The 22,845-nt window shown below is 41.9% G+C and overlaps 2 protein-coding genes across 5 annotated transcripts in view; one reads left to right on the top strand and one right to left on the bottom strand.

Moving 5' to 3' along the window:
• FSTL5 (follistatin like 5) overlaps positions 1-22,845 on the bottom strand; it is a 3,721,575-nt gene that overhangs the window by 3,567,415 nt on the left and 131,315 nt on the right. The gene's annotated exons all lie outside the window — the stretch shown is intronic.
• Positions 6,854-7,138, top strand: SEM1 (SEM1 26S proteasome subunit). The gene is given in 1 exon segment (XM_069630325.1): positions 6,854-7,138. A coding segment is annotated over 1 exon segment (213 nt). The 5' UTR covers positions 6,854-6,865; the 3' UTR covers positions 7,079-7,138.

The raw sequence follows: 22,845 nt of genomic DNA on the forward strand, positions 1-22,845 counted from the left end.
TCGTCTCGTCGTGCCAATATGCTTATGGCCGCTCGAGTCACCTTTTCTGAACTCCCCTCTGCGCTTTCCCCCTCTAGCTTATGGGGGATGAGGCTCCTGTATCGCTCTTTCCTCATTCCTGGGACGGGTAGCGTGGCGTATACTTGGTGATATGGGTGTACCCTCTGCCGATCTGATGGCTGTATGCTGTGTTTTGGGGCAAGTATCTGTCCTTGTATGCGCTGGTGGAAGCTTTTGTTTGCCTCCCCCCCCAGGTTGGCTCACCTTTATCGCTTCTAGCGCAATGTTTCAGGGCGGCCCCCGCTTCTCTTCTCCAGCGGTCCGCCCTGATTTCCCCGGCACCTCTCCTCTCCCTGGTCGCGGCGTCTCCGTTCTTCGCCTTGGGCCCTGCTCGTCAGAGCCTGCTGGGGAGGGTGGGTTTTCTCCGCGGGGTCCAGCGGAGCCTTCGATCTTGCTCCCACGCTGGCCGCCGCCTCGCCGTCTTCGTGTTCCGCGTTGTTTGTGCTTCTTCCGCGCGGGAGAGTCCCGATCGGCCCCGTAGGGGGAGGGGCTGGTCTTCCTTTCTCTTCGGTCCTTGTCCCGTGTTCGGCGTCGCGTTCCTCCCAGATGGGGAGGGGGTGGGGGGGACTTTAGCTGTCGGGGGGCCGAGAAACGGGCCGTCACTGCTTCAATTCGTGCTTTATTTTGGCAGCCCGGGCAGAGCGCTGTTTAGATGCGACTCCTCACCCCGGCGGCCATCTTGGATCTCCCCCTCAGTGTGATTTTAACCACCTGGAAGCAAGCGCACCCAAGGCCTCTGTTGTCAAAGATAATCTGCTCCGAGCTATGACTCAGGTGAACTTGATGCAGAGAAAATCTAGCAGAACTCTTTGACACCATCCACTGTTTGACTCTGACTGCGGCGGCACCGTGCGACCTAAAGCATGTAGTTGCCTCGGGTCAAACCTCAAAGTACTGATGCACTGCCTTGCTCGAGCCGATGTCTGAAATCTCAGCTTCTTCATTGTCACTCCTGTAAACCGGTGACCCAATCCCGATATTCCCCAACTGGCAACCGCTGAGCTTCTGCATAGAATTCTTTCACCTGCTCATCCTGGTACCAGCTCACCACGGTCGAATTGCAACTGCCGACTAAACCTTGGGGCCGCTCAATCCGAACAGTAGAGTAGACAATTCGAGAATGGAGCCACCTTAAGTTTGATCCCGACTTGACGCCAGCTTGTCGCTAGGCCATTGGGACTGCTGCATCTGCGACCTTAGCCACCACCCTCCACTCCCCACCCTACCTGAGACTCAGTGATCTGCTAACCACTGTCTTCCCCATGCTGCCAATTGCCTTCCCTCCTCTGTTAACTCCCCACTCTTTTCCCTGCTTCCCCGACCGTGTTCTTCCCCCAACAACTGTAAAATGCTCCTTTGCTTTCTGATGCTAGGTCCGCACTCAATAAATACCCTAATAGTAATAATGATAATAATAATAATAAAGCTGATACCATGATCACTGCAGAGAAGGCTGGTTAAACACTATTGAACCACCAAGACATGTTTTCCAGTCTCCGGTATATTACTGGAAGGATCAACAGCGTGTTGAAGTTGTGCATCCTCTGATAGGTTTGGGTTTGAACTGTGTTCTGGAATGCCACTGATTATCATACATGTGTGCTTTTCGTAATAATGCCATGGAAAACGTACAACAAATTGCCAGTTTTTCTTATCACCAAATATGGGCAGGTAATACGATGCAACATTAGACTATCAAACTATGGGAATTCCCACGCCTGCTATACACCTCCTGGACATTTACTGTTTTCCACCATTGTTGTGTGGCCTAGATAATGGCACCACTACCTCTGGCAGAGGTTTTCCCCAATGCTGTACTGTTTACCCATGGAGCTAATTAGCCCGTTACATTGGTGGTAGCCCTTAACATGTTTAACATATGTTTCAAGTGTTGTTTTATAGAGTTCCTCAGTGGGTGTCAATTTTGAGCAAGCCTTCATTGTTCAAACTCTTTACATGTTATATAACATCTACTGCTAGGTAGATATGGCTGCCAGTAGGCAGTTCTTCAGCTACAGCATTTTGTTTTCCCTGCAAGTGTGTCTGGGTGACAGCCTTATGGCTAACGGTGCACATTAGTCTAATACCATAATCTGCATCCTACAATGCAATGTTCAAGTCATTTTATTTAGCTGCCAAATTCGATTCAAATTGTACTTCGCAATTTGAACTATCGCCTTACCCACATCTCAGACTCTTGGTTGCAGATTTTCGCTAGACAAATCGGTATCTAATCAATGTGTTTAATTCTTGTACATGTTCAACAGATGACTGAAACAATTGTTGTCTTTAAGGGTTGTGCCAATTAATCATTTCCATTTACATTAAAGTAGGTGTTATCTGAAAATGTATTGGGGAGGATTACAATTGAGAGGCACACACTGCATATCCAGCCAACTCTTCTTTAGCTGGGCAGAGAAGCTTCCCCAGGGTCCTTCGAGACTCTGACTGAAACCAGAGAATCCACTTTGGAACAAGATTTGAGAATCTCCCAGTTGACCAACTATGATTGAGGTGCTCTCAGTACGTGTAACGAGTACAATGGTTACATGCCAGTGACTTTGGCCCATTTGAAGTGATATTTTGTTTGCAGGTGTAGCTAACCCGAACCCCATGGAGACACAGTCTATGTGTCCTCTTGCATTGGTATATTGGGGTGCAGCGAGTAATGTATTCTGAATGGCTTTCATGAAGAAAAACAACTCCTAATCAGATATGGAAATTATGCACAAACTTCCCATTAAGTCTTCCCGTTAAGTCTCTGTATACCTACATTCTGATGGATGCTGACAGAGGTCGGGTCTACACCAGTATAGACTTCCCAACAGGCCCAGAACATGTACCTGTTTGTCCACATTGATGCATGCTCATGTACCTTGCCGGTGACATGCTCATTTCATTAAATACTGAAAGATCACCTTTATAGCCATTATGCTTCAATATTGTGTGCCCTCAGATACCAAAGTGTCCACAAAATAAAGCTTGCATGCATGATGTGAAAGGTGTGTGATTCCAGCAGAACCCATGTTTGAAATCTTGTCCATTGTAAGGTTATTTAGCGTGTTACAACACAGAGTACAGCACTACTGCACAGGATCAATGTGTAGAATGTTTTTTTTTTTTTTTATTTTGGGTTTGGTGCATTGCTATGATGCAATTGTTTCAAGCTATGTGTTGCCAGTGTAACATGGACATATACGTGAGGGCAGGTCATTCAGTCAAAAACGATTTTTACATATAAAATGCAAATCATTTTTTTTCACAGTTAAAAGCACACATGTGTACATTCAAAATGCGCACCATTTTTCACTTGAAATGCCTATGTTGCAAGAGACACATTTGAGAATTAATAAACTAACATCATTAACAACTAAACTGATCATAACCCACTAATAATAATGTGTTCTTCAGTGCAACATGAATGGAAAATGACAGGCTCTGAAAGTCATTATTTAAATGCACATTCAGTTTTTTTTTCTTTTTGCTCTGCTGTAATGTCCACAGTAACTGCAGGAAGCAAAGACCTAGAATAAGCAGGAAATCAGTTTGGCTACAGTTGCAACTGTATAAGCCAAGCCATTGTGTGCAGAGGGTGGTTAGGGCATGATAGAATTTTATTGGTTAGGATCCTTTGGTGGGAGGTAACCAGAGTTTTCTTGTTTAATCTCGAGGAAGGAGCTCGGGAGAGACATCTTGACACAGCTCGAAGAAGGACTGGGCTGATAGCTGGGGATGCCTGATTCCTAAAGCAGATTCAACTTGGTTGCAGAGACTGGGATTTCCAGTCAACAAGTCCCAGTTTGAGTGACAGTAAATGCTTGTCCTTGCTGGGTGAACCCCTCCAGAAGGCGAACAGCCAAAGAAGTTACATGCTGAATAAGCCTGGTAATTATCTTGCTGAGGTATGGGGGCTGAGTGTGTGCGGAAATATTCAGTCAGTGTACTTTACCCACGTGTTTAATGTTGCAAATTGAATTCTTGTTCCCTGCCACTCTCTTTTCATTGTATCACAAATAATGCTGTTACTGTGCTATTTCATTTATTTCTGTAAAGAGTGAGATCGTGTTTAAATGCAACTTTTATAATACACAAAACATCTGAAAGCAGATGGGTGGTGTGTTTTATATTTACCAATACAGTGCTGATGATGTGGGGAGATGTTTAGATAGTGTAATTGTCATTTTTGAGGTAGCTAAAAATAGGATTTGGCTGCAGCTGTGTGCATGTCATTCAGTATGAGCAATTATAAATAACTGTGTGGGTTGTAGTCTGCCGTAGGTCTATGAGTCGGCAGAAAGGAGGCCCGGGACATAGTTCACTATCGTATATAAGTTAGTGAAAAATACCGCTTGTAGCTCATTGTTGTAGGTAATTCAGTGAAAATTGCCCATGGTGGCACACTAAAAATGAAAATGTGGTACTTCTGAAATGTAGGCCTGAGGTCTCTCTAGTGATCACAAGAACAAACTAAACAAAAACAAGGGGTTCTGGATATTGGGGCAACAAATAAACCAAAGGAATTATGCTCACCACCATACCAACCAACCACGCAAAGCAACCACGCATACCAACCGCGCATACCATCTAAATAGGTCTCTGTGCTGAAATAATGCATATCCACTGTGTTATTGTTGTACATGGCCCAATCTGAATGTAGGGAGTGATCGTTACTAAATTATTATTTTTGGCGGTAAGAAAATACTGCCAGGCCCCAAATCTACACAAAATACCCAACATATTTATGGTGCGTTGCAGGCCGGGAAAGTGAACACAGAGCACCTACCCACCCATTTCATAATAGCAGTGTGTTACTAAAAACGAATTTCAGAATGTCACAAAGGGAAACCACATTCTCAGACTTAGTGCAATATTTAGAGGCAAAGTTGTTTGCACATGGGAAGTGGTCGTCGAACAGTACCTTAGAATGGCATGACCACATTCAGGGTGAGGTGCAGAAAGAAAAACTAGACAATATTTTTGCAGAAGGCAGCATAATTCAGGTCTGCCTTACAAGATTATTGAATGCAGCCGATAAAAGTGCAGAGAAAGACTATTTAATATGGCTATGCGGCAAAATATGGTTTATTTTGAATAGGTTTCTGTGAATGCAGGAAAATGATAGCCAGCTAATTGACAGGTTAAAGACTGAATTAGATGGGGCAAGTAAAAATCAGGAAATGTTAAGAGCAGAATTGGATGTATGCCAAAAAGACATGCAATTGAAATGCAGAGACTTTGATGCTCAGTTATCCAAAAGCAAGAAACAATTTGAGGATAATGAGTAAGAATTGGTACACTTAAAAGCCTTAGTGGACCACATTAGACAGGATAAAGATGAGATTTTTCAGAAATGCAGATTTTACAAAAAGAAAATTTTGAAAAAGAAAGTGATCTCCAAGGTGCAGAGCAAGAAATGGTTAAAATGATTCAAGAAAAAGACAAGAGAAACAAAGAATTGAATGAATGCCAAATGCAAATGTGCGACATGCAGGAGGTAATAGATAAAATGAGTGATGAAAACAACTATCTGCAAAATGAAGCACGCAGGCTCCATAAAAAGTGCAAAGACTTAGAACAACAAATGTGCATTCCCAGGTCCCAGGAGAGGCGGCAGGGTACCACATTCAATGGAGTGGAGGTGAATTCTAGTTCTGCCCAAAGAGCTAGTGCTCCAGTGACTGGACCGGTGACTGAACTTGGTTGCAGCGCCCTTGGGGGATTTGATACTCCCATTGGGGGCAGCCACCAATCTCATACACCTGAAAACAGGATTGAATCACAAAGTAGTGCAATTCCATGCATTGCAACAAGTAGCCCCATAAAAATAATGAAGTCCATTAAAGCCCTGATCAAACCATTTAAAAAGGGAGGGGAATGCTGCATTGAGGATCACTTAGAAGCAGTTCATGACATTTTTAAAGCACTCCAGATACCTAAGGAACAGTACAGACAATATTTTCATTTAACTTTAGATGCCCCGACGACCAGCATCATAAGGGGATTAAATGAACAGCAGAATATGACATGGGTGGAGTTTGAAAAAGAAATTAGGCGTCATTTTTCTCCTTTTCAGTCATTGCAGGAGGCAAAGAAAGTCGCTTACACAATCACTGCTGGGCCTAATACATCCCCTCGCCAATTTTTACAAGACTTAAAAAGAGCATTTTCTCGCTTTGATGTATCTTTTGACCCAAATTCCAATGAGTTTAAAACTGCATACTTCTATGGGCTACAGAAAGACATCATATCCCAATTGGTCCGTGAATTTGACCGTGACAAGTCCCTTGAATGGATTGTACATCAAAGCACAAAACTATATGAGGTACTCTATTGTCAGGGTAGAGAAAGTGATAAAATGAAAGATACTACACCTAAATCTAAAGAACCCTCAGCCACAGTAATGGAAATCAGGTCAGCCAAAATGTCCCTTGAGTCTGCTCAAAGCCCAGGTAAAAATAATGTGACACCTGAACAAAGGGGTAATCAACAAAGATCTCCCTTTCCTGTACCAATGTTCCAATCACATGATCCTAGTAATAGGGAGAGCTACATCAGCCCTAGGTATTTAGGGGACAGACCCCGGGTAGGATATCAGCCTGATATATCAGGTATGAACAATAACCAGAGACAAAATCAAGATCAAAGAAAGGATGGTCCCAACCAGACATTGGGGACACAGAGCAGATTTGATCCCAACACCATGATATATGGTAATCAGGATAGACCCCGATATGTGGATCGATTTACTGATAATGGAAATCAACATAGGGGCCAGTACCCACAATCTGAGAGACTACTGGTAAATATGTCGGACAAGAAGCAGACCGTAAACTTGGGGCTGCTGGAGGAGGACGCTGAGTTTGAGGAGTTTCCAGCCGAAGACTGAGCTGGTTTAGATGAGGATGAAGACACACATGTTTGGGAAGATAATTGGGATGATGATAATGTAGAGGACGATTTCTGCAACCAGTTGAGAGCTGAATTAGAAAAACACGGATACAAAATGGAAACCTCCTAACTGATGTGGCAGACTACAGAGGAGAAACATTTGGAATGGTGACTGGCACACATTTGCCTAATCGCCAAACTGTATTGGGAAAATGTAGATCGAACATGGAGAGCCCCCTGCTGTGTGTCTCAAAGGGCCTCATTACAACTCAGGCGTTAAGGGTTAACGCCACCGTTAACCCTTAACGCCTGATTCCCACCTTAACGCCTGCTTTTTGCAGGCGTTAAGTTCCATGGTGCTAAGGCACCTTGGTGCTAATTACGGCACCGTAATTTACGGTGCCGTAATTAGCGCCTTCCCCACTCCCATTATGCCCTATGGGGCAAAAATGGGAATGGGGAAGGGAAAATGGGAAATGGGGATTTACCGCCCCACTCACCTTGGAATGGGGCGGTAAATCCGCCATCCACCATGGTGTAAACGGAGTTTACACCATGGTGGTAAAGTTGGTGCACTTAGCATCAAGGTTGTAATGAGGCCCAAAGACTCTTGTAATGCAAACCTATTGGTGTGCCTGAGCAACTCTAAATGTGCAGAGAGGACTACTTGCCCACCTGAATTTATTGGCACTTTAATTCTTTATTGTAAAAGAATTCTAAGTTGTGATCAAAGTCTGCACTGTTAATCACATGCAATGTTCACATTTGGAAGTTTATTAAACATTATTTCAGTTGATGTGGCAGAGAAAAAATGTGCAGTAGTTATTCAATTTGCATTGGTTAACATGTTTTTGTGCATATGTTTCACAATGTAAATTAAACAATTTTGATGGTAGAATGCCAGTTAAGCAAACATTTGTTTTTGTCAAAGGTAAATGTCTACAAGTGAAGTATATAACCCACGATTTCTCATGCATTCATAACTTAATGTTCAGTACTGGGTTCTGGATTTGTCTTGGTAATAAATTTAATTGAGGACTTTAAAAAAAAAAACATGCTACACATTGATCCTGTGCAGTAGTGCTGTACTCTGTGTTGTAACACGCTAAATAACCTTACACCATACACATATGGACAGCCACTCTTTCTATGCCATGTACAGAGATTAATCAAACTCACAGGGCAAAGCATGGCAGGTCAGCAAACCACTTATATAAGACCAACACAGAAAATAAACCATTCTAACAAAAGCACTTAAAACATGAGTTCCACTTCCAGAATAGAGAGTGCTTCTGAGAATAAACTTGGATCAATATTTCTCCAAGGTAAAAAATAAAATGTCTCTGTCTTGCTAAGGCAATATTTCTGCAAGGCCGCCTCGAAGTTTGGAGCTTTTCAATCATGTCTACCTTTAGACACATTTACATGATACTTTTTATTTAGACCAGTCAATTCTTAACAGCAACAATTTTAATTTTAATCATTGTAGCCCTACTTCTTTGTTATAATTACAGTCTATTATTTAAAAAAAATCCTGATGTTAGTGGGGGTTAATTCATTGTACCTGTTTCTTGATATTATTATTTTTGAGTTTCTATTTTCACTGAATATATATATATATATATATATATATATATATATATATATATATATATATATATATATATATATATATATATATATATGTGTGTGTGTGTGTGTGTATATATATATATATATATATATGGGAAGTACTTCATACATTTCTTCACTAGATAATCATACTACATGTAACTGTGACTGCGAGGCGTGCACTTGCAAGCAAAAGAGGCCCTAGAAATAATGTTCAGTGTGGCCCCATATTACACATTTTCAGGAAGCCCAACCCTTTTCCTATGAGAGCATTTGGAAATGAAATTTACCACACCAAAGAGACCCAGGTTGCAGACGACTACCAAGAAATCTCCAGAGTACCCATTAGGCCAGTCCAACCTTGGTGCCCCACTCTCATCTGGAACTAAGGCAGGTGATTGGCCTGTATCTGATCCCTTCAAGAAGTCCTTAAAGGTGCAAAGGGGATCATTACAACATTACTCGTCTGGAAAGAAGGGTACCGGTAAGCTTACCGGCACCCTTGTTTATGCACTGGAAAATTACAAATGAACCTGCCGGGGTAGCTGTGCCCGATAGATCTGCCCCTCTGGGCGCAGCTGTCGTGGCAGACAGACTATTCACAGAAAAACCAGCAACGTTAGCAACGGTGCCGGCGCTTCTGTCTCCCCAGTCTCATAGAGTCCTATTGGACTGGGGAGTTATGAAATTCGGCACCTGACTTCCTGCGCCGCAGAGACTTGTAATGTTGTGGTGGCCCTGGTGGCACCGGGAAGTCAGGCACCAGTAAATGTTATGGGTCCGGCGGTAGCACCAGCAGGGTTACTGCCAGACTAGTAATGATGCCCCTTGTTTACTTTTTGGCTTTCTAGAAAACTGTGCTTTTGTCGGGAGTCCTAGTTTTGTAAATACACATTTCCAGCAAATATGCTCACTTTGGAGCTGCAGATGTAATTTGTCTTTTATTTGTACCCATCAGGGAGTGGGAGGGGTGTTAGCCTCCCAGCCAATGGGGAGGTTCGGAACAGGGAAATGACTGTGTTTTTGCTCCACTTCGGGGGTGGATATGCTGGATACAATTCTGTCTCCAGCACATCCATTCCCGTTCTGTGACAGGCCACCATGGACAGGAAGAAGGGCCTACACGCAGTCCTTTCTTCCTTTCCATGCTGGGCATTTTTTTTTGTTTAGTTTTTTCCTATTTTTTTTTTTAATGGCCACCATGGAAAGGGAGAAGGGACATTTAGTCATTTTCCATGGTGGCCACTTTCTCTACTTTAAACATTATTTTCAATGGCCACCATGGAAAGGGAAAACAGACTTCGTTTTGCCTTCCCTGGCAGCCACTTTTTGCCTTATTTTGTGTCTTCCTTCCCGAAATGCCATAGCATTTTGCAAAGGAAGATGCAAACATTTAGTTGGGCTGGGGTACTAATAGAAATAATCCCCTCGTCGGGTGAGGCATTACCAAGTAAGGTAATGCCTTAGGGCCTTCATTATATGTCAAGGCTCCCACCCTCCCACCCAGCCCAGGGTCTATTGCTTAAATGGCAGTTTGAATCCATTGCTCTTGTAAGTTCTTTGCAGTGTTTTATTCTTATAAAGTTGAATTTAGTGCCTGCACAAGCACAAACTCCACTGGGCACTGGATTCTCAGATTTCTATAGAAATGGTGCTGATCATTTTTTGGAAGTTGGTCCAAGAAGAATATGTTAAAAAATACTTGTAATGATGGAATTTCATTTTGCCAATGGATTACATTGTTTTTTCTAGGGATACTGTTTTTTCTTTGTTTGAAAGAATGCCTCTTCTGTGTCTATGATACACTATTGTTGGCACATTGAAGGCTAATAACCACATTGTTTCAGTCAGTTATCTTTTATTTAGAAATATTTTTGTCATCAGGCTTTGTAGAGTGATGGCGTTATTCTTTCAATTAAGAGTTAGGACATGAATTTGACCGTTACGAAATTAATTTTGGGCATTTTTCAATGATAATGAACCAGGTTTATCCCGCCATTTTTTCAAGAATAGAAAACTCACCCACATGTCTGTAGTTCATAGTTTGCGACTGTAAATCAGTGAAAGGAGTCCTCACTACATGTCCTAGAAAACTGAGAGTACATTAAAACCCACTGTGCAGTATGTATAGATTTCCAAAGCCACAATATTGTTATGTTATGTTATGTTATTTGCCATTTGTATAGTGACTACTGCCATATGGTATGCCTCGAAACACTTTGAGGATTAATGCCCTTTGCAAGTCTGTAGACTGAGTTGAGTGGTAGTGAGAGGAGTGGTAAAATGCATGTGTGCATTTATAGCATGATCGAAGATAGGTAGGGAATTGCTATCTCCCTAACAGCAGCCCGTATTGACTTGTGTGGGATGGGTTATATGCCAAATTGTCAAGGGAGTCAAGCTATGTGAACAGCTGGACCGAATTTTGCATGGGACTCAGCCGTATTCTATGATTGGTGGTGCTTGTGCGGAGAGTGATATATGTTTAGGGTATGGTCAAATAGTATGCATGTCAAATGTGAACGTTATGTGAACAGCTAGAACATCCCTACATGGGATCCAACTGCATCCTGTGAGATACAATGGGCCTCATTACACGGTAAGCGGTAAACCATGGTGCTATTAGCACCATGGTTGCCGCCGGTACCATACCGGAACCACCATGGAGGAAAGGGGAATTACCACCCCATTCCAAGGTTGGCAGGGCGGTAATTCCCCCTTTCTCCATGGCCCTTCCCCATTCCCATTTTCGCCCCACAGGGCATAATGGGAATGGGGAAGGAGCTAATTACGGGACCGCAAATTGCTGTACCGTAATTAGCACCAAGGTCCCTTTGCGGGTCCCAACTTTAACGGCTGGTCTACACCAGCCGTTAAGGTCGGGTCCCACAAAGGGACCTCGTAGTAAGGCGGTAAGGGTTAACGGTCACCGGTACCCTTACTGGTGACCGTTAACCCTTACCGCCTTCCGTGTAATGAGGCCCAATGCACCAGTGTCAGCAAGATACCGCAGTGGGGAGGATCAAATTGGCAAATCTACCTTTAGAGTGTTCAGTGAATAAACGCAGGTCTGGCAACTATAACATTGGTGAGATTTAAAGCAGGAATATAGTCTGCGAAACTCAGTCAGGAAAAATGCTACTGTTGCAGAACACAATCAGTGGCGAGCTTCACAGCAGTAATCTAACTGGGAAAACCTAGCCTGGTGTGGCAACATATAAACATTTGCAGGATTTAAATCAGAAATTTAGACTGGGAAACTGAGTCAGGAAAAATGTAAGTGGGGTAAAATGCAAATGAGGCCACAATGTAACAACCCCCAGTTGGAACACCTTGGGAAGCACTGTGCAGGTGTGGCAAAATACATTAGTGGTAAGACGTCCCTTACCTTGAAGTAGCTGAAGGAGGAGCCTCATGTAGGTCTGTGGCACCAGGCATAGATGGGTGGTAGGTGCCCTAACAAAATTACCCTAACCTTTGCCCTTTGCAGGCTGCCCGGTCAAGGGTGCCTGGGAGCTACTCTTAGGAAACCGTGTACATGGGTCACCTGACGACGATGTAGGGTAGGAGGAGCAAGTAAAGGGGGAAAGAGCGAGCCAAAGGCCCAAACAGACTCACCAAATGTTGTGCAGGTCCATGAGGAGTCCTTCCACACACTGGGAGTGGAGAAAAGTGATTTCTGCCACCTGGATGTTGTGAGTGTGATTCACGGGTCACTTGACCCCTGTGGAACACCAATCCAGTGTTAAGGGGCGGGCATATGGTGGATGTAAGGCGGGCATGAGGGCAAGGGGGGCTGGGTCGAGTGTCAGAACGCACAAAACAAATTATGACCAATATTAACTAATTATTTTGTCATTTGGCCTGTACAGTAAATCCTATTTGGTTGGACAAGTTAAAAAAATGAAATGAGCCACTTCAAAGTATATAAAGTATTTAAGTAAATTATGTTTATTTCCACTTCACTTAAAACATTTCAAAATAAAACATGTGTCATGGGTGGCCCTGTAGACAAAATGTCCTTCATGTGGTCTCAGAGGATGTAACATGGCTGTGCCGAATATATAGGAAAGACCCTTACAGTGATCTATGGCAATGGAAAGCAGTCAGTGAATACAATTGCATGCATTTGGCACTGTAGGTTTGAATTAATGACGTATTAGTCTGAACATGGGATTGTCATGTATAGAGCAAGTACAACATTTTACAGGATCTTAAAGGCAAGTTGTGAGAAAGCTGCTCAGAGAATAGAAGACAGCGGGAAGAGAAGGTCTCAATGAACCATGCTTGAGTTCCCACAAAACACAGTATCCAACCACATGTGTAAAATAAGAGACTCACACATTTAAGAGGTTGCCTTTCTCTGGGCTTTTCCACAACAAAGATGTTTTGCACTGTGAAATAAAAACAAGCTCAGTGCAACGCAGTGAAGTCATAATAATGTAAAGCCCAGGAAAATGATGACATAAAATCTCAAAAATGCATGAATTCAATTCTGTTAAATGTATTGTGGAGGGTCAGCAGAAGGAGACAGACTAGACGTTGTCATCTTCACCACGTTTTTATTTGAAATGATAAGAAAAATGCCTCTCTTTCCTTAAGCTATGGGTTTCCCTACCTAACACAGCTAAAACTACTAACTAGGGTAATCATCGTCAGTTGTGAAGTACAAAGTAAAGCCTGTCTTCCATCCAAAACTTAGCTATGCTGATCCTACCACCAGTACAAAACAACTGAAGTCCAGGAGAATGTCTCCCTTCTCCTGGGATGGCTTTCTCAGTCCTTTATTTTAGTATAGAATCTTCAGATAGTTCTTTGCTATCATTGAAATTAATTCATACAGTTCACTTATGGGACTTTTCCAGCCTCCTGTCTTCCCCTTTTCCTGACCTTGTAAGATCCTTTTTACTGGTGTGCTTCTTCCTTGAGTTTCTCTCACTTTGTCTTCCTCGGGTTTCCTTGAAAGTCTCTCTTTCTCTAATGCCCAACGTATCTCTTGAGGTTTATAAACAAGTTTGTATTTTCACAGTCCTCAATTCTTTCATCTCTTTGCTTTTCACTGGGAGGAGTATGATGAACCCAGTAATAATGCTCACTCTTATGATCACCTGATCTCTCAGTATGATGAGCCCACTAATAATTCTCACTTTTATAGTCACTTAGTCCCTCACAAGGACGGGAATGATTCTGCAAATGCTTATATTTGTACTGATTACTTATACGCTTGTGAGGGTGCCACTTGTTAATTTTGCCTTTTTCACTTCGACGTGGATGAATACACCAGTTCTCATATTTCTCTCTTTTTTTTTTTACAAATCTGACTGTGCCATGCATTGCATTTGCCTTTCTCACGGGTCTCCCGCTCTCCCTGTTACCTTCCTTATAATTTATTTATTTGCATTTATATAGATAATGGGGCTGCGTTACTGGGTTGGCACTTTTCTTCTTCCATGGACTCGTTCTGGTCAGGGTGACTCTTGCTCTCGGTTGTCTTCCTTCTTTCGCAGGTTCCAGTGTGCTTCTGTGCATGTGGCATCGGCTTCAGTTGGGATTTTCTCTCTCTCCGTAGCTCAGCAACCACTTGCTGTTTGGGCGTCCCTCTTGGGACTAGACTCAACTTCGCAAGCAGTATCGGGTTCGGTTGGGGTTTCCTCTCTCTCTCCAGTTGGGCTACAACTTCTTCTTCGAATGTCCCTCCTGGGACTGGACTCAATGTCACAGGCTCTCTCTGGTTGGCAGTCAAACAGGGCTTCTCAGGCACCTGTTCTCGGCCTCTCTTCCCCAGCTTGGGAAGCATATTTTCCCCAAGTTCACCACAGTCTCTCTACCAGCTGGTTTGAAACTCCCAGGACTCTCTCTCTTTGGAGTCTCCTCCTTCCAGGCTTATGACGCTGTGCTGGGGCTTCCCCTGCATAATTTTGCAGTCCCTCCTCTCTGTTGTATTGGTGTTCACTATTATTCCCTGGGTCTTCTTCACAAAACCTCGGAGGTACCTTTCTGCATATAGCACATCACAGTACCAGTTGACTAGGGATTATTTCTGTCTTCTCTCAACAGGATGCATCAAGTTGGATTGTTGAGTTGGGCAGAGAACTCCTCAACAGAATGGGAGTCCTTATCCCCATGGAGTTACTCTCTCCAGGTAAGGACACACTTGACTCTACCCCAAGTGAAGTTGTCCTGTCGTGAGCCCACCTCACTAGCCCACTAGCCTCACATTGAACACCTCCCCCCTGAGGAGAAGTGGTGAGATTCTGTGATTTGTCTCAGTATGAAATTTACAAAAAGGACAATTGACAGTAATAAAAAATTGATCCTTTCAGATTATTGCTAAGTTATGCTTCATGATAAACTTTTCTTACAGGAACCCACCAAAGTCTGACTATAAGAGGATAATCTATGTTTGGAAAGCACTCCTAAGTGTATGAAGCCTGATCCAGCCCAAGTGGAAAGGTGAGCTTGTGAGTGTTAGGTGTAAGGGCTATTCCTAAAACTTCCCTTTGAACGTTGAAGACATAGCAGAACTCAGAACACACTAGAAAAGGCTTTGGGATATGGTATCCAAATTGGGTTCTGTTGCCTTCCATGTGGTAGAATGGAACATTCAGTGTAATCACCTTGCATTGAATAAAAAAACATGTAAAATAATAATGGAATACCAGAGATTAAAGCAGGATACATGGACAACAAATCAGGAAAATTGTTGTTTCTAACAGATGGTTTTCTGCAACTATTTCAAGAATGGGCAGGTTGCAATCAAGTCTAAGAAGGCTTTCAGTGCCACGGATAAGTTTGTCACATGATGATATATTTAGAACATATCGATAAAAGGCAGTTAGTAAAAGTGGGCAATGGAACAGGCCAAATGGGGATGCAACAGCTTCTCAACAATGCAGAGGTTTAATTTGGTCAAATAGTTTTTACGTCTTGAGAGAGATTCTGGATGGGTTGACTGCTGTAGAATCCGAGGCTCGGGCTCTGATGAGAATTTAAGGATTCATAGGCAATAATTGTGTCATCCCCATCCAAAATGTGTGATCACTAGCTTATTAGGATGGATGCAATGAAAAAGGGATTTGATTCCGTGGAGTTCTTGAAAATGTGGCACTTAACCTGACATCAATCTAGCTTGACATACTAGAACATTAGTTATAGTTGATTACAATCCTGAAATGTAGTTATAAATAGAAGAGATGTAGAGGTTTGCATATATATATATATATATATATTAATATTCAATGAAAAAAACGTTGTTAAGGGGACGTTATGGTTACAAGTAAAACTGAAAAACCTCAGAAATTCACCAGTTATGATAAGCTAACCAACCATGACTTGCATCAAAAAAGTGAACTGCTAAGACTACGCCCAGGACATCAAATATGACATCACAAATGTCATTGATGACATCACTGATGACTTCACATATCTGGGCCACTTGTTTTTGTTCACTGACATATCTGAGACAGGTGGTTTGGTTCACTGACAGTCAAAACATTAAAATTGAAAAGGTGCTATACATCTAGACCTTAACCTTGTTGTATGTTTTTAAAGTACTTTCCTTAGGGTTTGGTCTCAGCTAATGGTGCACATACATGGGGCAATAAGCAGGCCTCAAACACAGAATTAATTTGTATACATGAAGATGAACTTTAATGTTATTGACATTTTCTGGTGATGCTGTTTCTTTCTTCCTTAATTTAGTTTCCCTGTAGGTGCCACTGATGTGTACGCATTGTGGGTCTTCAGCTGTATGTTTTGTACTAGCACAAGTGTGTAGTAAATCCTGAATTGTTACCTATTTATTACATGTTTAACATTACTCAGAACTCTGATAAGATAGCATTCATTAGTTTACTATCCAAAATGACAAGATTACAAATATTGTACTACTATGGTGCATGCTGCAGCCATTGCCTATATTTATGAATGATTTGGTTGCTGTATTAACAACAACACCCCAATGCAATGTTTTGTTTAGATGAGTAGATTCTTCAATAGTTTAAGTTGCTCATGATAAGTCTCCCGATCACCCTTTATATCTAGTTACCAACATTACAAACACACCCCTTGTTGGGAAATTTCAGCAAAATTAATTTCACATGTGATGTCATCAATGACATTTTTTATGTCATCTTTGATGTCCTGGGTGTAGTCTTAGCAGTGCACAGTGGTGGCATGAGTTATGGTTGCTTAGCTTACCACACCTGCCAAATTTCTGAGTTTTTTTAGTTTTACTTGTAACCATAATGTTCTGAGTTTTTTATTAGTACAACTTAACCATAAAGTCCCTTTAACAAAGCTTTTTCAGTGAATTTCATAGGTTTTTATTAGTGAAACCTAACCATAACGTCCCTTTAACATAGATTTTTTAGTGAATTCCATGGGTGGTTGCCAGTGCATGCTAATTTCCTACAAATTACTAATATCATACTTACCCCATTATAGCAAAATTGGTGTGCAATTTACAAAGTTTCACCTTAAGACTCTGCCTTTTTCCACCTTTCAGCATCATTTTCTGTACACTTTTTGCAACTTTTTCCACTGTATTTGCATTTCTTGACGTCCGCGAACATCTGACATCATCGCAGACTTTCCAGACAGTCTCACGTGACCTGAGGAGTATGCGGCATGATGATGTGTTTGTGACCGTGTCTGCCCTTTGCAATCAGGTCTTTGCTTCGTGGACAGTTCAGAACTGCATTTTCTGCTGATCTAGGAACGTTCAAGCTCAAAATGTACCCTTGCACTTCTCCTACACCTATTCTTACTCAGTATCCATTAACAATCTAATACAGAGCACATACTTGGAAGAATATTAGCAAAACTGCTATTTATCTTAAACATGGCATCAGCTATTTCCATCCCTCCTCCTCAAGAGCCAACACCACCACCACTAACAGCTGGAGGACCTACACAACAAAAAAAAGTGCAGTACTACCAAAGACAGTGAAGATGAACAAGAAGATGAGATAGAGGAATTGCCTACCTCCAGCACCCGGAGAGAACATGGCTGTGGCAGTTGTTTACCACTGTTGGGAATATACCAAAGGCTAAAGCTACCAAAGTGAAATGCACTGAGGGCAAATTTGTACCAAGTCGTGGACTATCTGGACAGTACTCCTGCGGGACCGCCTCCATTCACCGCCACACCAATCCATCCAGCACAATGCTCTCAGAAAGGTTGTTCCTTTCTTAGCAAATAAATAGCAATAAAAGAGGCTGTTGGTCCATATCTTTTGAAGACAACAGTCCTCTGTATATACTGCAACACACCACTCTGCAAGGGGGAGCAAAAAAGTGCTTTTTAACATGTAATTAAGGAGCATGAGAAACAGTGCCCCCTACCTTAGATGTAACACACGCGCACCATCTTCCACCATCTTCCTCTGTCCACCTTTCCCTTCATATTAGTGCTTGGTGCCGCTTCCCTCATTTCCCTCCCCACCTTACGTCCTAACCACTCCTGCAATCCCCCCAAAACATTTTTTTTAAAAAAAGGTTTCTTTAGGAACCACCTTTCAAAGTAAAAAAACAGCAAAAAGAGAAACATATAGTCTCCATCTACTATACATTTCTCAGTAAAGTGCATAGACTCAATAAGATGTTCCAACATTTCCATTAGCATTTAGTGTTATGCTAATAGGAATAATGTGGTGTTCATCCCCTGTTCCAGGGAACCGAGCCCCTCTTCCATTTCCATGGTGGCCTGCAGGTGTCGAAGAGAGAACCCTGTGACCATATTAAGTTTCACACACCAACTGCCACTTAACAATCTTTTACAAAACATTTTTCATCTACATTTCCCTTACTTATCCCAAAACAATTGGACCCAATGCTCCTATAAATGCACATATGCATTCTGTGGTGAGAGAAATGTATAAATGGAAGGGGTAGTACAGATGGGCAAGTGCTCATGAGAACTCAGGAGGGAAATGCCAAGGTATGCCAAGGTGGGACACCACTGGGTAACTACTGTAGAAGAGGAGTCCCAAGGGTGGGATACATCCTAACCAAAGTAACAAAAGAAAACTGGGTGTAACCACACAGTTATCCATGCGCTCAAACACTGCTCTCTCAAAAGAGCTGCTATGTCTATTCAGGGTATGTTACTGCATACATTGTCCAAATGTAGATATTTTACAAATTGGCTGCTCCATAAGAAGTAGTTATCAGAATTCAAAAATGTTTTGCATCATAACAAATATTTAATAACAGAAACATTGAGGCAACCATCTTCAGGGCTGAGCACTAATCAGTTCAAACATAAATGTCATGAAGAAATGAGAGGGGTGTACAAAGGAGCATGTAGTTAACAACCATATTCAAAAAGTCAGGAATATCCAAAAATGAAGTCCATACATACCATAATAATTGTTAGAATATTGGGGTAAAGAGGAAAGGAAAAAATAAAGATAACAGAAAAATATAAGAAAATGTTATGTACAATCTAAGGACATGTCTATTGTTATCAGCATGGCATGCTGGGGATGGGAATCACTGTTCCATTGCCTATGGCATAAGGCTCCACCATGACCCCAGCGAACCAAACCACCCCTATTATTCACTGCATCTACCCTGCTTCCTAGTTCAGTGTCCACTATAACATAACAATGTAACCAATGGCCAGTGCTCATGGCTTGCAGCCATGCCCAATCTCCAAATCCATGTGGCATAGGTTTCGGCCATGCCGCATTCCCCAATATGTACACATTTGCATTTGCTGATGGACATGCTCCCTAAACAGACACCAAATGCATATAAGTAGTTTTTCTACTTACATTCTTACACTTTGGAACAATAGAATGCAAGACATTTTCCAAAAAACATACCTGCAGGTCCTTGCTAATGCTCATAGCTCATGTTTGTTGTAATCTAGTCCACCACATCAGGCTGTAACCTCAAGCAGAATATTTATTCCCATTCAAACCTACCGCTTCGGCCATGCTGCATGCCCCAATAAGCAAATTACAGGACACATATCTCCTTGCTGAATGCCAGGCCCATTGCCCAGACACAAAAGTTATATCACTGTGTTGTGTACTTACTATTTATACTTTTTAAAAAAACACAGGACATATTTGCAAAAACATGCTTTCCAGTACTTGCTGACCCTCCTTGTGCATATGTGCTGCAATCCCATCGAGCACGTCAACCTGTACCCACAAGCTATTTTTTTCCCCTTTCAAACCTATCCCAATTTTTAAATACTTTACCAGATAGCCGGCCCCTGGTGGACATGGCCACTTTAACCCCATTGGTTGTCCCTCGTGGTAATGGCCAGTAGCCAGATTGTCTGGTTCATGACCTTATGGCATAACCCAGACAATCTGGCCACTGCCCATGGCCACAGGCTATACCTCAGTCACCAAAAGGTATATCATAAAGTATTTTACCTACATTGTGACACTTGTCAAAAAATAAAACGCAGGCACATTTGCAAAACCATGCTTTCAGTTCAATGCCAATACTCCTTACACAAGTTTTTTGGTAATCCGCCCATGTTTTATTTTTCAAAAGTGTCAAAATGTACATACATACAACAGTCATATAACTTAGCCCCCACTTGAAAAAATCCATTCAGACTTTGCACAAACATTCAAGGTTGGGTCTATCATTTTTCTAAAACCTTTTGTCCACATTCGTCAAACGACAACAAAGTTATAAGCCAAAAATAAAAACCTCTTGACAAAATCCCACTAAACTTTGCAAAAACATTTATATATAGATCTAAAATCTTTTTGAATTTTGTTTTGCAGATTTGTCAAATGTCACTACATTTATAAGCCTTTACAATACTGTGGTGTCACCCACTAACTGTGTTCCCACTTGACAAAACAGCACCACACTTTCTTAAACCCCTCAAAATCATGTCTAGAATGAAATTCCAAAATGTCATACAGTTTCATTGAGCGGCACCAATGTTAAAAGCCATCCAAAAACTGCTTTTCAGCAACCCTGTAATGCAAAAATAAGCATAGATGCCCTTGAACATCACAGCACTGTCCCGGACTGTCCACAGACATCGGGAAAGAAAAATGCCTGTATTTTGACTTGTTAAGGCTATATCTCATACCATCCTCCTCACCCCTCACCTCCCCAGAGATTGTTTGATAAGTTTGACAAGTGCAATTTTGTGTTTTTTAATATGTTTTTAATGCGATGTTCGCGTACAATGGGGAATTGAGTCTGCGGACTGGGCCCAGATATCACTAATTCATTTTTACCTACGTTTTGGTCGTTTTATCAAAAAAATACTGAACAGATTTACATCAAATATACAAAGCATGCTTTTGGGACCAAGACAACAATCCTGCCGCAAATTTTTGAAAATCCATCCAGCGTTTTGGGCTGTATTCATGAGCAAAATGTAGTTTCCATTGCGTTTATTGTAAAAATCACAAATTATGGGTCCCCTCTATAGCGTCCCCCCCCCCCCTTGACGAAACCTCACCAAACCTTGCAGAATCAATCTGAAGGGGCCATTTACTTTGTTTTCAAAGTTTCATGAGGAGTCGTTCAGGGGGGCGAATTTTTTTGCTGCCCAAAAAGTGCTCTTCTTATGGGTTGAGCAACTTAACCATAACTACAGGCCCGCTACCGCAAGCCCTGTAATGTGTTCATGTTTTTTCTGCACTTTTGAATGGACTGGCATTGACTGCTTTCCACGGTACTTTGCTTGTCCATTGCTTCTGATATGGGATTCAGCAGACCTTTTACTGTAAAATGCTTATTTCATACAGACTTTCTTTAGTTGCTTGAGAAACACTCAATGCCAACTCAATTGCCATGGCTTTTGCTGCTTTCAATAAACACACCCATTACATTTTACATGAATTGTAAAAGGTTAATGTTTTATTCATACATTTGCACTTAGTGCTTTTGCTTCCATTTTCATTACCAGAAACTATGTTATTGTTATTAGTGAGCACTACGAAAAAAAGTCCTCAGTCGGAAGTCTGGGAAGCGACTTCACTTTCATTTGCAGTATGAGAAACCCCTACAATTTTAAGATTATTGCTTTTAAGCCAGATAATTTTCATATCAGTGTTGTGACTGCAGTTTGTGTATATCTGTCTTGCAAATAGTCATGAATAAGTGAATAGACATAACTTGGTTTGCTTCAAATGTCATGTTTTACATATCTTTATATTTGTAACCTTTTTTGCAATGATTCAGACCCCCAATGTTCGTAGATGTCCAGCACTAAGGGTCAGCAGATATGCTATTCCATTGAAGTCACAAATTTTTTACGCAGAGCCGTACACCCTCCGCGGCCATTTGCTGTAGTTTCTTTTAGCTGGATTACTTAAAAAAATTGAGGGGATCTGTAAACACCTCTCCCCTCAAAAAATGTGTTTTCGTAGTTTTTTTAATCTCAGAAGGGACCATTGATGTCATTGAGTGTTTGGAAGACGAGAATTCCATCTTTCAGACATATCATCTCCTGAGTCTTTAACACCATAAAACTGGAAATTCTGGATTTGTGCACTATGTCACCACACACGAACCACCAGGAACAATATCTGCTGGCCAGGCTAACATTTAGGAATCCCCTAGTGCTACTGCTCTAGTGCCTATGCAGAAACATGCATCCTTCTTGTCTGACATTACTATGCTTATAATGTGTTTCATATATGTAGCTTGAGTCAAACCTTTTGCATATTTCTATCCACTTGGTCTGACATCATAAACATAAATACATATTGATTGAATAATATGTCTCAGGACCCAACATCACTGAGATAATAGTTGTGCATTTGCTGTGGCAAAAGTGGCCTGATTGTCCAAGAAAGTGGATGGTGGGTTGGCAAAATTGGCACTTCTTCATGGGATAAAGATCACTTCTACAGTCACTGTAGGAAAATCGAGGGGCCTGCAATGCTGGGAGTCCTAGCAAACTTTTAATGGTTGCTGAAGCTACTCGAGAACCCATTTAAATGACAATAGGTAGTTGGGGATTACAATAGGGTGAACTTGTTTCTCAAAACTGAGGGTCAGATACATCCAGGCTCAGAGGACTATGGTTCCCATGATTCCAAAGCCACCACATCTGATCCCCATTCCACCAGAGACAGGAAGAGAGTCCAAAGTAATATAAAACCATAGGAGCTTATTTAGTAGTTAGGCAGTAGGAGGAAGAGCTTCTCCACTGCAGCTGGAGAATGAAAGAGCAGAAGCTTAGTTGTTGGTGTCTGGAGACTGGAGCAGAGCCAATGGGCCCTGTGGAAAGAAGGAGGAAGGTGGCTGGAGGAGAAAGCCAGAAGGTTTCCAGCATCTTGCATCTCT

The sequence above is a fragment of the Ambystoma mexicanum genome, chromosome 6q (assembly GCF_040938575.1).
Source record: "Ambystoma mexicanum isolate Mex_15411 chromosome 6q, UKY_AmexF1_1, whole genome shotgun sequence".
In the NCBI taxonomy this organism is placed as follows: Eukaryota; Metazoa; Chordata; class Amphibia; order Caudata; family Ambystomatidae; genus Ambystoma; species Ambystoma mexicanum.